The following is a 14,620-nucleotide window of genomic DNA, read 5'->3' on the forward strand; positions in this document are numbered from 1 at the left end:
AATGTGCCTACATCTTGCTGAGTCTGGGGGTGTCACCGCAAACTTGGCCAGTGGCCACAAAGTCTGCAGCAAATCTGTAACTCCAAGTTCTCCCATGTGGTGAGAGAACTCGAGAACCTGTGTATGCAACCATCCCACCACTGAGTCGAGGGACCACTCTGTCTCGGTCCTACCGCAGAGAGGAAAGGAGAAACCAACTGCTGAGTCCAAGGCCTCTGTCCCCCTAGCGGCGAGGAACAGAGCGTGGACCCTGAAGCAGGCTGCCTCGTGGTCTGCTGCGGAATCGCCGAGAAAGCGAGTGAATCCGTAATCGAAGAAGTCCCAGCGGCGTCGGAGGTCAATGCTCGTCAGACCACGAGGGATAGCTGCAAGGGAAGATGTCTGAATCTGCAAAGGGGGCCGCAAGAAGGGCTGACCCTCTCTCGCTAGGCGACTCGTGGCAAAAGCGCTGCCAAGAGATCTCCTAGCCGCCGGCGAGGGACCAGTCTCCTGAGTCGACTGTGGTACTGAAGCAGGAGGAGGGGGAGAAGGAGCTTGGGGGGGGGGCGGAGGAGAAGAGAAGCGGGGCGGGACGACAGAGACAGGGGGGCGAGGTGGGGAGTGGGCGGGAGCAAAGGGCGGGGGAGGGGATGAGGAGGAAGAGGGGAAATCTGAAGGTGGAGGGGCTGGCGAGGGTGAAACGGAAGAGAAGGCTGGCGTAGGAGGCTCCTCCTGCTCAAGAGGACCAAAGCGGTTCCGTGTGGGAACCCACTGCTGCTGAGTAGGCACCTGAGGGCCACTCTGAGTGCTAGGCTGTCGCTGTGGCCCCTGGCGTCGACGGCCACGGGCCTGCTGCCACCCCTCCTCCGCTGGATCCCCAGGCTCGGAGGGTGGCTCAGAATCTGTGCGCTGTGTCGCCGGCTGAGGCTGCGGCCCAGCCTTGGCAGGCTGGGGCTGAGGCTGAGGTGCAGGTCGTGGTCTCCTCCGTGGACAGGCCTTCGCTAGGTGGCCCATCTGTCTGCAAATGAAGCACTGGTTCGGGAGACCCGAGTACTCCACACTCTGCCTAAACCAACCCCCACTCACCCGAGGCAAAAGGATGACCTTCGGGAGCGTGTGGGTATCTCTGACCAAAACTCGAACTAAAGGGATGCCGGCCGCCTTGGCAGCTACTGATGCTGCCGTACGAGGTGTCTCCAAAACAGTCCCGATGGCGGAGCCAATCCTGGAGAGCAGTGGAAGGTACTCCCTCCGTAAACCCGGAAAGCAGACTGAGATGGGGATGTCTGCCTCCTCTACGAGCACATCCGATGTCGGGTCAAAACAGTGTCGCCACTGTCGAAAGTGGGTGCGTGATGCTCGGATAGCCAGTGGACTCATAGCTATGACCTTGGAGGCCATCTCGGAAGTCTCGAACTCGATCTGGTAGTACCCCCGTCCGAGGATCTGGACATCCAAAATCTTGCCCACCTCTGCGAGAAGGCGGGCCTGGAGAAGGTCACGCAGCTCTCCTCTGCTGGGTCGGGTGCCGAGAATCTTGCAAATGACCGAGGTCGCCTGCAGACGCTCTACCTCATCGGCTAGGCTCGCTTGCTCTGTCGGTGAGAGAGCAAGTCGAATGGTGGGCTCAGCGGTGTCGGGCGAGGGGGCTTCGGAGGAGTCCCTCTGAGGTGGAGCATGAGCCTCCATTAGTGTCTGCTGCTCTGAAGGAGAAGGGCGGACGAGAAGGCCAACGCTTGAGAGCTCGGCAAGGAGAAACCAACTGAGAATCCACTGCCAGGCAATTCAAACGAGGCCTTTGGAGGAGGAGGGGGGGGGGGGGGGGGGGGGCGGGGTGCGTGGGGATAAGGGGCTGGAGCAGCGAGGCAGCGGGCAGCAAACAACAAGGGGGGCAGCGGGCGGGGCTGCACTCTGGCTGGGCTTCGCGCAGGATGGGTGTAAGCTCAGCAGCGCGCGTGGACAGACAGCGCGCAGGCAGGGGCAGCGCGAGGGCGAGGGTGAAGGGGGGGCTATGGCGCGGGGGAGCAGGAGCAGGCGGGGGGGGGGGAGGGGAACGCGCAGGAGCAGCAGCGAGCATTAACCTCCACACATAGTTCTCCTCCATTGACTGATGAACTCGAGTGCATAAACATGTTGATCTAGCTATGCAGAGACATGTGATTCTGAGGGATCCCTTCTTAAAACTGTACTCCACACTTCAGCATATGATTGATATTGTGCACACTTGCCACGTAATGACTCCAAAAATTCACTCTTTATTTCTGTGAAAGCAAGTGAATTAATCTGAGGTATTTGACTTAGTGCATCCGCTACTACATTATATCGCCCCTTGCGATATCGTAGCTTACAATCATAATCTTGAAGGATCTCTGTCCATCTAGCTTTATGACCCTTCAAGTCTGTTTGAGTAGTAAACCATTTTATACTTTTATAGTCAAAAACTACTTCAAACTCGGCACCATATAAATAGTGTCGCCACTTTCGTAAAGCGTGAATTATGGCATAGAGCTCTCTCTCATAGACAAAATAATTTTGTTGAGCTCTATCCAACTTTTTACTTTCAAAGGCTATAGGTCTTCCCTCTTGGAGAAGTACCGCACCAATTGCTTTATCACTAGCATCAGTCTCTACCACAAACGGCTTAAGTGGGTCAATGATTGCTAGGATGGGAGCAGTGGCTACAGCTACCTTGAGTTGTTCAAAACTTCGTTGTGGGGCTTCTTCTCAAGAAAAGGTCTTATCTTTTGCTGTAAGCTGATCCGTCATAGGAACAACGATTTTGGCATAATCACGGATATATTGTCGATAAAATCCAGCCATGTCTAAGAAGATTTGAAGCTCCTCAACCGTGTTGGGATGTGGCCATCGAAGAATGGCAGTGACCTTGTCAGTGTCCATCTTGATGACAGAATAAGAGATCACATGATCGAGGTAATGTATCTCTGTTTTAAAGAAATCGCACTTGCTTTGCTTAGCTTACATGGCGTGAGTTTGTAGCTGTTCGAACACTAATCGTAAGTGTTCTATGTGTTCATCTTCAGTCTTACTGTAAATGAGAATGTCGTCAAGGAAAACCACAACAAATTTTCCAAGATAGGGACGTAAGACACTATCCATGAGTGTCATAAATGTAGCTGGAGCATTGGTTAAATCGAAAGGCATAACCAATAATTCAAATTGCGTGAATCGTGTTCTAAAGGCAGTTTTAGAGATATCTTTCAAAAGGATACGCACCTGGTGATATCCTGAGCGAAGATCTATCTTTGTATAGTATCTTGTCCCATGGAGTTGATCAAACAACTCATCCACTCGAGGCAGAGGATACTTATTCTTGATGGTTATAGCGTTTAATCTGCGATAATCTACGCATATGCGCATAGTACCATCTTTCTTTTTTACCAATAGAATTGGTGATGCCCAAGGCAAAGTGCTAGGTCTACTGAAACCATGGGCGAGGTAGTCAGCCAATTGATTCTCAACCTCCTTGGCCTCACTAGCACTCATACGATAAGGTGGTTTACTCACCGGTTTAGTGCCTGGCAAGACATCTATGCCATGTTGCACATCACATGTAGGGGGTAAACCCGGCGGTAAATCACTTGAGAATACATCACTATACTCCGTGAGTAAGTGAGTCAGCTTTTGCCATGCAAAAGGAGGAAGTAAACTAGAGTTATGTTGGGATGGAGAATCTTGTAATTCCTGTAATGTTTGTTTTACAACAGTTGCATGTTGCTCAATAGAATTAGAATTCAGAGCACTTTGCTCTTAAGAACTGTTAACACTTTGCTTATCATTAAAATTCATTGCATTTTGCATACCATAACTAGAATTCACAGCACTTTGCTCTTGAGAATTCACAAGACTTGGAGACAAGCAGTAACACAAAAAGACTTCATCTATTAAATCTGCTTTCTGTAAAATAAAAAGCTGGATTGTACATATAAAAGGTGCAAATGGTATATTTTTCTCACCAAGCAAAAGCACATGTTTACCATTGGCCATAAAGGATAAGGAGTTGTGTTCATAACTAGTGTACAATGTGTTTCTTAAACTACGCATCCACTCCCGTCCGAAAACTACATTAGCACGGTCCATGTTCATAACTTGAAAGTCAAAGGTCTTCGCATGATCTTGAACCATAAGCTCAACCCCTTGAACTACTGTGTCCCATACTTCTTTATTATTTCCAGACATCTGTTCTACCACATACTTGTGGGAGCAGGGAGTCTGTGTAAGCTTCATTTCTTGACTAGCTTATAGTTCAGGAAGTTATGAGTTGCATCATCATCCACTAAAATACGAGCACGTTGTCCTTAATAGTACCATGCATGCGAATCAACTCATGGGGGCCAAAGGTGGGCTGCCACATTGAAGCAGGCACACAACACTTGTGCTTTCCTTCCATATGGAGAACCTCTACGGCACAATATTTAGGATATGAATCTAATGTGAGGCGTTGCACCGTCTGCATTGCCTTTTCTTTGCCTTGCAAAAGAGGACAATCCTTCTTGTTGTGTTGGTCCGAAAGACATTTGAAACGCAAATTGTGTTTCTTTGCACGCTCGAAATCAGCAGTGCTGAGAGATCCACGTGGAGTATCTCGTGATTGCTTAGGCTTCTTAGCCTCTTGTGGGCGTGGAGAGGTAGATTGTCTCTTATTCCTCTTGGAACGTGTGGGAGGTCTTCCTCGCTATCGGCTCTTAGCCAAGACTGCTCTTAGCAAAAGTATTCTTAGAGTAGAGAACATTTCCCTTCTTCTGTTGGTCATCGTCATATCTTTGGGCATGACCGATGGCTTCTTCCAAAGTTTTTGGATGTTGGGTCTTGACATGAAGACGATAGTCTTTGTCAAGGCCCCTATTAAAACCCCGTATCTTTGGAATTCATCTAGACCTTCTAGTTTTAATATGATTTTCCGATACTTGAAAAGATACTGAGTGAGAGAGAGGCAAGACATGCGGCATGCATCTCATGCTAACCAATTCTTATCCTCTTCATTGGAGTACAAAAACTCTTTCGAGAAAGAAGCTTGAAACGCAGCCCAAGACGGAAAACGAGTATCTATTGGAAATATCATCCATCACTTATAGGCCTTACCTTTAAGAGATAGACTTGTTTCCACAGTTGTCTTAATATCTGGAGTGTGTCTCAGCCTATGAATATCACTCCATTTGTGTAAGAACGTATTGACTGCATCCTTGTTGCGATCACGCTCTTCACCGTGAAACTCAGGAATGGTGATATTCTTAAGTAATGCATTGCTACCTTCTGCATCTTCTGAAGCACTTGCCTCTTGGACTCCTTGAGTCGTGCGAGCTTGGGTTCCTTGAACCGTGCCAGCTAGGGCTCCTTGAGCCGTTTGTGAATTCATAAATTTCAAAAGTAACTCCGTAAGATTTGTAACATTTGCATTTAGTGCAGAGAGGTTGCGTTCAAGTACGCTCTGGCGATTTTCCAAAGTCTTGAAAGCAGCCATTTCTACAAGGCCATGATCTCCTAGATCATCATCATCATGCATATTAATATCAGCAGCACCCGTGGTGCCCGGATTTTGATGTTTGTGCTCAAAATCAAAAGTGTGTATAGATGGAATATCCTCGCTGGTTATGGTAAACACATGCTAATGTAGAGAGAGAAAAAACGTCAACTTGTACCTTGTAAAGCTTGAAGTCTTTGTGCTTTTTATGCTCGGCGACTTTTGTGTGTTGCATGCGATCCTCGCTTTGCAGAAATTGTAGCGCTTTACGTCTTGTTCTTCGTAAGAACACCTTCGTTGATTCTTCACAAAAACTCTTCGTTTTTGTGAAGGCTTTTGTTCACTTGTGAAGCTTCCTCGAAGAAAAATAAATTTTGGAGGAAAACTAGCCTTTCTCTAAAAAGTGAAAAGGAAGGGTGAAACTACTTCCTTGACGTTTTGTAGCTCTCCTTTCCTTCTAGCTTTCTTTGTCAACTCAAGTATGCTATCTTTCTTTGTTATACACATTAAGGCTCAATAGCTTGGATGGTAGAGTGTTGGCCTCTTACCCTCATGGGGTGGGTTCAACCCTCCTTCATGCAAGGGTTTAGAGAGCCTTCCTACGCGCGCAACCAACGGAACCTCGGTGCCGTAGAGTTGCCGGTCGAGTTTGCCTTGGTCGCCCGCCTTAGTCGCCCGCCGTGGAGGGCGTAGGTGGGGCGGCTGCGGTCGTTGTCCATTGTGTACCTTCTCGGCGTGCGCACAGAAATCTGTGCCTGTCTTCTTTTTGCTGCACTTGGGGGTGTAGGTGTCCCTGTCTGCGAATCGTGGGAGAGAAGATGCGCGTCGCATGCACATGCAACCCGCTTTTCCCCTTCCCCCAGAATAGCTCGGATACTAGTAAAAGGACGAGGGTAATGCATGTGCTAGTCTCCACCCAACCATGCTATCTTATAGCCTCCCCCTAGCATACACACTGTCTGGCCGTGCCGGTGGCGTTGCCCGTAGGACCCTTGTCCTTACAGTAGGAATAGCCGGCAAAACTCCCGCGACAGATCAAGGTGGGCGTTGAAATAGCTAGAGGAGAGAGAGGGCTTGGCGGAAGATTCTAGAGAGAGGAGAGAGTGATCACCCTCGTTATTTTTATAAAGTGGGTAGCCAGTCACCTCTAAAAAATAATGTGAACTTGTTCATAAACTCCATAAAAACTATGTGAGCTGAAAACTGATGCTACACAACACTTCCTACGCATCCCTGCTGCATGCAACCTTATGCACAGATGCAATGCAGACATAGATTTCCTCACGGGAAAGCAAAAGCCTAGAAAGCACTTAAAAATATCCTGCTTTTTAACAAAAGCTTCTTAAAACCCATCTTTATTGTTGTGTCTACGTCTTTACGCGTAATCCTTTATCCAACTCGGATTTCCTCCCAGGCCAATGGAATATTTCGTATCCAATGCTCCCGTCACCCATCATGTGACGCATCGGAAATTCCATTCCCCGGTCCCTCCCACCAAACTTACGGAACAACTCCTTCACAATGCTTAACGTCACCCATCATATGATACATCAGAATGTTCGTTCCTGATGGCTTTTCTCAGTTCTAGTAGACCTACAGTTCCTAATTAAACAATTCAAGTGTACACATTTAAATATTCTTATTTCAATAAATAAACTATTTATAAAAAAGAAGAAAATAGTCTATTTAGCAACAATGTCACAAAAAGAAAATCTTGTCCCTCATTCAAATCGCGAATTTCATTAATCGTTATAGTAGTCGGTGTAGTTTCTGGCTTCTTATGCTTGTCTGAGGTTGAGACAAGATTTTTAAAGTACCCCTTCAAATGATTGAAGCCACTGAATTGTGATTCCTTATGAGAATGGTTCTATTTGAAGTTTGGTAGCCTAGTTGATGAGATTTACTTCTTGTCTTGATGGATGGGGGGAGAGCAAATATTTTGAGACCAGAGTGGACAGAGTTTATTGGAATAGGTTTTGTTGGGGGTTTGTAATTAATGCTGAGCGTGCAAAAAGATTACGATGATCCTTTATGTTGCAACTCTTATGTAGCCCCAAAGGTGGATCATTCTCTGTTTTCTATGCTTTCAGAAAGTAAGGAAATAAAAGCTACATGTGCTTTGACCGAGTGAACGAGCTTGAGAGGTGAAAAAGTTTACATAGTCCATTCTGAGTGGCATTCACTACAAATATAAGTGGCAATTAAGCATTGGAAGTGGTTTACACATATTTGGAATTAGTAATCAGAGTTGAGTTAGATGAAGTTGACATCGGCCACAATGTACATGATCTTTCATTATAGACTGGTTGGGAAAAAAAGGTCTCAGAGTTCAATTGTATGTCAGATGTGATACAGCAACTACTCATGCTAAAAAGCACGCTTTGCTTATGGCCATTCCTACTCATGTTCTGACAATCGAGTCTATGAGTGGGGAAAACGACGACACAAGCTCAGAGGCTCCTGCTCCAAATCCACACTCTGGGCCACCTCTGATACATCATCCTCAAGGTAATGCTGGCAGACTGGGTCGCAAACTGCAGGCTGGAAATACAAAAAGGAGCAGCAGCAGCAATGAACTTGGAGCACCTTTGGCAAGGAAAGATCAAGTAAGAGAGAAATGTCAAATAAGCCAAAGTCTTCTATGCACATCTTTATATGTCCTGAGGTGTGGTTTATCATAATTTTTCAGTCTGATAAGGGCTCTTTGCTGCCAAGATTTGGGGAGTGGAATGTGAAAGATCCGGCCTCAGGGGTAGGGTTCACCGCTGTTTTTGAGAAAGTAGTACATGAGAAAAAGACAGGGAGGGCGGCATTTTTTTCATCGAACCATGCAGCATCTTTACTGCCCATGAAGTTTAGGGGGTCTTCCCAAAGCTCGGCAGAAGGCTCTTCACTTCAGGTATGTATGTAAGTGCATCAATTTTCAAGCTGCTAATGACACACAAATGAAGAAAAAGAGAATCAGTTTTGTTGGACTATGTAGGGGAGTATGTGCGTACTGTATTAAATAAGCACCTGCCATCAGCTAGTCTGCAATGTGATTTTTTAAAAAGATCCATTTTTAGTTTTTGGAAGGAGCACGGCGATGTATATAGAGCCTTCTATTCATTTATACTGGAGTTCAGGATGCATATGAATGCACATTTTATAATCAAGGTGATTGGGCTTACATAGCTGTTGAACCTCATTGTGTTGTTGATTAGTGATGATTAGGTTCATTAACACACCACATAATTGTAGCGAGTTTCACATGGTTTTTGTGTTTGATTTTTTCAGAGTTGGTGCTGTTGTTGTCTTCGCCGGAAAGGATAAAATTGGATTTAGAGTTTAGAAATGAAGAAAAGGCTTGTGCAATTATTCTCTTGCTGTAAATTGTGTTCTGTGTAATGCATGATAAGCAATGTATATAATCAGAACATACTCACTTTGCAATATATATGCTTCAAAGAAGCAAACCACTGTTGGTTTCCTTGTGAACCTCTCTATAATGAATGCAGCATTCTTGTTCTCTCTGAGCAAACAATGTGGAAAGTTGCATCGGCCACCATGAGATACTCATCTCTAAGCAATGAATTGCCCAAAGAGGTATGCGTGCTGCTGGAGAAATATCTGCCTTGAAACAAAGACTCACGATAGACTAATGTTTTTCAAGCTTAGATGGCACAACCGTTTTTCCTAGACCCGCTGCTATCGGCACCACAGTACTGCTGGTGCTGGTTGAACTAGTATCACATGTAGCCTCCACAGCATCCTTCCAAATTTGGATCTCTCATGTGACCGTGACTCTTTAAGCTGTTTGATGAGAGGGGCAAGGTTATGTCATTATCATCCTGATTCCTCATGTGAGCGGCCTATCTGACTTCAAGGGAGATGTTTATAGAGTTGAAGTAAATCAGTTCAGTGAATGTTGATGGAATGTCTAGATATTGTAGCCTCTTGATATCTTTAAATTATGATATGTATTATCTGTTTACATTCTATTGACCTCCAAATATTGATGCATCATGAAGTAGACATAGCTCAAACATAAATTTTATTTGGTCCCAACCTTTTTTCATGTGTAGCTATTTTTCTGATTGGCTATGTCCCTTAGCTACAATACACATTTTCGCAACTTAGAGCAAGCCATTACACAACTGGATCCCGCTAATAGGGATTTAGGTAAAGATCTATAAGAAACTCAGCAAAACCGTTCAAACTGGGGTCCCAGAATCTGAAGTGTCCCTCATGTGGGCAAATCCCACGACTCGCAGTGAGACCAGAAATTCCGAGAAGACCTTGAACGTTTTGGACTTGCCCGAGAGTGAGCTTTGGAAACAATGTAAGCGGAGTCCAACATGAATATGGTGGAACAAGGGGAGCTTCCATCCACAAGTAGTGCAGGTGGCAGTAAGGAAGAGAGTAGTACTAATCAGGCTTTGGATATCGAACTCATTTCTTCTTCTTTTGAACGATATCTTCTATCTGAAAGTTGAGTGACTGAATCAAGAAGAAAATGACACAATGATAGTGGCTCTCTGTAAGACATATATGAAGGGAATCAATGTTCTAGATGGCACAATCAACATGCTAATTTTTGAATTATTGACATGATTGTCTAGAAACCTCTATGAGGACACCTTAGATGGGCTACACGAAACCTTGCAAGCTGCTCGCTTGGGCACGGTACACTTCTCACATTAATGGAGTGCAGTGCTCAAGAAAAACCTAGGTTCAAACTTCAATGTTATCCCACCTACAAATTTGAAAATTATCGTCTTAATTTTTGAATTTGGAGGCCATTTGATTAGCTTGAATAACAATTTGACCATACTTTAGATATGTGGAAATGAGCATCTGGCATACTGATATAGTGTAGTGATCTCACAAGAAGTCTCCCTTTTCTCTATCCATCGCCTTTTTCGCCTTCCAACACTCGCAGATGGTCATCTACCTTGTCTCAATCACACGGTTCTCACCTCAGACGTTCTTCTTGTTTACGAACTTCTTCACTTCATTTATGGCTTATTATTGTACTCACATGGTGCCCGTGTTTAGGGCTCACATGGCTTTGTCTACATGGCATCTTTCTTGTCATTTTCTTTTGCTAGAGTGAGTTCTCGCTTATTCATTTATCTCATTCTCATATCATACCACTTAGAGGAGGTTTTTAGAGTCGTAAGCTAAAGCCCACCTCCAACGTTGCAAACATCAAACTAGCATAGATGGCTGACTACGTTACTAGTTCTATGTCCCTTGAAAATAAGACGTTTAAAGATCAATTGGATGGGTGCTACTACAGGAGGAGGGGTGTCAAATTTTAGTTTAAAAGTGCTAGCAACTTTTGTACCTAGACAACAAAAGCGTGAGATATATTGCATTTGTGATCTCTATATGCACAATTACTTGACCTTGCAATAAAGGAAATTTAAACAATTTGTTAAGGAGCATCATGAAGGAATAATGTATTACCAATGACCACATTCTACATTTTAAGTTGGTAGTACTACATCTAGTGAGACACAAGCTACCGTAGTATTGTAAATCTGTTTATATAATTGTGTGAGTGAGTGAGTGTGTATCTTCTTCCTGATCAACCTTGATCAACCTTCAAGTATTGTACATATGTTTATATAATTGTGTGAGTGAGTGTGTGTATCTTCTTCCTTAACAAGGAAACTGTTGTGGTGAGTTATTCTGTTTGTGCGAGAAAACAACCTTATTGAGAATTTGTTATCTTAACATTCATATAGATTGCTCAATTGATACAAACCTCAAAGATTACAGATACATAGCCAAAAGATAATCATGAAAAGAGGTCCCCCTCGTTTTTGTTAGGGTGGGGTACTCTTGGCAGAAGCCTAAACTGGCTTCGAGTGCTGGAGAGATGTAAGATATGATAATTTCTTGATTTTGTACACTCTTATCTTGGTGAACTATCTCTTTATAAGGTGAAAGTACGCTCTTTTTGAAAAACTTGCTCTCTTTTCTTCAAAGAGAAACTTGAAAAGATAGGATTTCAATGACAAATTTATAATATCAATTACTAAGAAATGACTATCTTAATAGTTACACAAAGTACACGATTAGCATAAGCTAAGAAGAATGAGAGACTAGATAAACAAATCCTTATGCAATTGATGTATTGATTAGAAGAGTTTTTGTGGTACTATCTTATTGCAACATTTGACACAAATTACCAGATTAGAACAAGCTTGGAGTAAAGTGCATGCATAAAGTTTTTCCTTTCGATATGGCTAACATATAACAACCCGTATATGGGTACGGAAGCAAGATTTATGTTTTTAAGATTTCAATTGACACATATATGACCATTACTCTTAACTATGCTATTTAACCTCTAAAATGGTGTAAAAAATAGTTGGTTTGCCTTTTAAAGTACTTTTGTGTTATATGTACATGTAAATGATAGACCACCTCATTATTATTGATGTAGCATTAAGACGATGATGCTACATTCCGTGAGTAAGATGTTTGCTTTGATTTCCACAGTTTTGTCATAAACAGAGAAAAAACAAAGCAAAGTTCCCTAAAAAATTATATTGTAACATATCATGCCATGAAGAAGCTGCATACCGTGATGTCAATACAACACTCATCCACTTGCACACTTAGTAGAAGTCTTACCTCGAAGTCTGCATGGTGGAGAGAACAAACAATGACTTGTTTCACACTTATGCGTAGAGCAAGAAATGAACCAATTGACTAAAGGTTTCATCCTCTACTCGCAACCCACGTCAAACATAGAGCATTGGCAATCCCTGCAAGATCTTTGCAGAGATTAGCACTAACCAGGCATCAGCAATAGTTGGTAGAACTTTGAGTGGTGCATAGACAAAAGGCAAAGGCATGCAACAAGAGCTCAAATTTTCCACTTTCCAAGATTGTTCTAGTGATTCCCGTGCAAAAAAGCTAAAATATATGCTTTCCCATATTTAACTCAGGTGGGCAATACTGGCAATTATTGAGACAAACTCAAACATGCATCATTGTTTGGGACCCAGCATCTTGAAGCAGCTCCAAAGTTTCCTCTTTCTCTGTAAATGTTTATGATTCTATCTTCTGTTTCGTCTCGGGATTCGAATCCGAGCTCATATCGCCGAGACACCAAATCCATTTCAGCAAAAGGTATGTCCCTCTTTTGGAACTATAACCATCTCCTATTTCATGTTATTTGATGTGAGTGCTATTTCAAAGGCTTGCTTAATCTTTCGCACTACAGCGGCTATATAGCTCCGTATTTTCTCTCTTGCTATTGCTAATGGCAACCCTGGGAGTGAACCTTCAGGTTCCTCCCACTTCTGGCCTTAAGATTGATTCATAATGAATGTGCATGTGTTTTAAGATACCAAAATCATTAGCTCTTTACATACCATAAAGATCACATAGATATGTATTCATGTAAGCCAAGAAGCATTTCTATCGTAACTCTCAATGTTGAATCAAGTACCTTAAGCTAACCAAAACACTAATGCACCTTGAAATTTAAGCAAATAGGATGCAAACATGACATGAACTTTCATCCACTTCTGCAAGGTCCATACATGCAACGTGCTCTTTTGATGCTCAAAATTGAAGTACTCTGCAAAAAAAACGTCATTCATGTCACCGGGATCAGCTTCTGTCGCTGATGATTGTGGAAATGAAACCCAACAATCTGTTTCAGAGTGGTAAACTCGGAGCTCGTGAAACACTCTAGACCTGATAAAAACAGTCCACAGTATCTGTAAGTATTTAAGTGTGGTATGATTCATAGATAAGGGCAAAGACTCGACAAGGAAAGCAAGACAATTATGCAGAGAAAAAAACAAAATGAAACTGACAATTCTACTATTTGTACACATAGTATTTACCGTCTTGACACCAACACAAACCTTGCATTTGGATACTTTTCTGAAAAGTCTAAAGAACCCCTCCTCACACCATAGACGTCGCAAAAACGGTCAGGTGCACACTCTGTAGTTAACATGGTCACCGACATTGGCGACAGATTACAGGATTTCCTGTCATATGGGTGTTTTAAGTTTTTCGTTCGGCCTGTGACTGTGTCATAGACAGTTAAGGGTTGTCCAAAAGCATCCACTCTTTGAAAAAGCATGAATTTCCCAGTTCCTCCAAGCAGGCACAAGTGCTGGGTTCGGGATTTTTCTTCGCATAAGACACTGGTGGAAATGCAGTTACAAAAGAGCTGAAGGGAGCAGACTTCCTCAGCATAGAGATATAAACCACCAAAGAGCCCTCATGGATTTTCATCATCCACACATGCAGGAGATTGATATTGGGCTCACATGATCCACGGATGGACTGCCATCTCTCTTTGAAGCAAGGGCGGGAAGAGCTGCTCCTGCAGTTCTGAGGGCAGCTTACCCCAGACATCCTTCTCCCTCCTCGATTTCCATAGCTCCAGAGCAATGCATCCCGACCATGCTTCTCTCTGTCGCGTAAACCACATGAGTAGAGACAAGGACTAGGTCAGATGGCCCTCGTCACTATACGGCAAGGATCTAGGGCCCAAATTTGGGGGGGCGAGGCGGCTTTAATTTCAGCCGTATGATCATGCACTGAACTGGGGTGAAATGGGGGTGAACTGGGGTATGATCATGTGCCATGCCAACATGGGTAGCAACACGCGCTAGCGTGATGCTGATGGTAGGGCATTTGTGTGGCAACCGAAAGGTCTTGGGTTCGACCACACCCGGTGAGGCGAGTGAACTAGGGGTGACTCGAGGCACCATTTTTGCCCCGAGTTCACCCCTAGTTCACCCTGAATTCACCCCCTAGTTCACTACGCGATCGGACGGTTGAGATCAAAGCCGCTCCACACGCCCAAATTTGGATCCTAGATCCCTCTTGGCTGGACCCGTGTGAGATAGTGACGAGGGTCGCTCAGCCTGCCTTCTTGCGAACTGCCCATTAAACCTGTTACCCTTCACTGGATGTTCTCTCTCTAGATGTAAATTCACCGTGAAAAGGCGTGCAGGCTTTGTCGTTTTCTACCCATACAGAGCAGTTGTCCGGTCTTTCGAGCGACAACCATTTCCTCACTAGTTTCTAGAGCGTATGACCAGCCTTTTACCATCATCATGAGGCCCGATTGTTGCAGAGTAATGACCGACTGCGTGTGCTAGATAGCAGGACTGCAGTGTCCACAGGACCTAGCCC

General features: G+C 44.2%; 2 protein-coding genes across 4 annotated transcripts in view; one reads left to right on the plus strand and one right to left on the minus strand.

Annotated features, from left to right (window-relative positions):
- Positions 1-8,966, plus strand: part of LOC147421686 (uncharacterized) — a 51,296-nt gene extending 42,330 nt beyond the window's left edge. Inside the window, exons 2-5 of one of the 3 annotated variants that reach the window (XM_086502915.1) lie at positions 7,549-7,602; positions 7,803-8,064; positions 8,148-8,357; positions 8,524-8,685. In XM_086502915.1, coding sequence (XP_086359041.1) covers positions 7,571-7,602; positions 7,803-8,064; positions 8,148-8,357; positions 8,524-8,553 — 534 coding nt within the window. In that variant the 5' untranslated portion in view covers positions 7,549-7,570 and the 3' untranslated portion in view covers positions 8,554-8,685. Of the gene's footprint in view, positions 1-7,548; positions 7,603-7,802; positions 8,065-8,147; positions 8,358-8,523; positions 8,686-8,734 lie in introns of those variants that run through there. The other 2 variants (XM_086502914.1, XM_086502916.1) reach the window with 2 other exon arrangements.
- Positions 8,967-11,353: 2,387 nt separating this feature from the next.
- LOC147421687 (uncharacterized) lies at positions 11,354-13,993 on the minus strand. The gene is made up of 2 exons (XM_086503271.1): positions 13,333-13,993; positions 11,354-13,159 (listed from the first exon to the last, which is right to left on the minus strand). The coding sequence occupies exons 1-2, from the start codon at positions 13,554-13,556 to the stop codon at positions 12,910-12,912; spliced, it is 474 nt and encodes a 157-aa protein (XP_086359397.1). The 5' UTR covers positions 13,557-13,993; the 3' UTR covers positions 11,354-12,909.
- Between the last annotated feature and the right edge of the window lie 627 nt (positions 13,994-14,620).

Source organism: Adiantum capillus-veneris, chromosome 27 (assembly GCF_014529385.1).
Source record: "Adiantum capillus-veneris isolate H3 chromosome 27, ASM1452938v2, whole genome shotgun sequence".
Lineage (NCBI taxonomy): Eukaryota > Viridiplantae > Streptophyta > Polypodiopsida > Polypodiales > Pteridaceae > Adiantum > Adiantum capillus-veneris.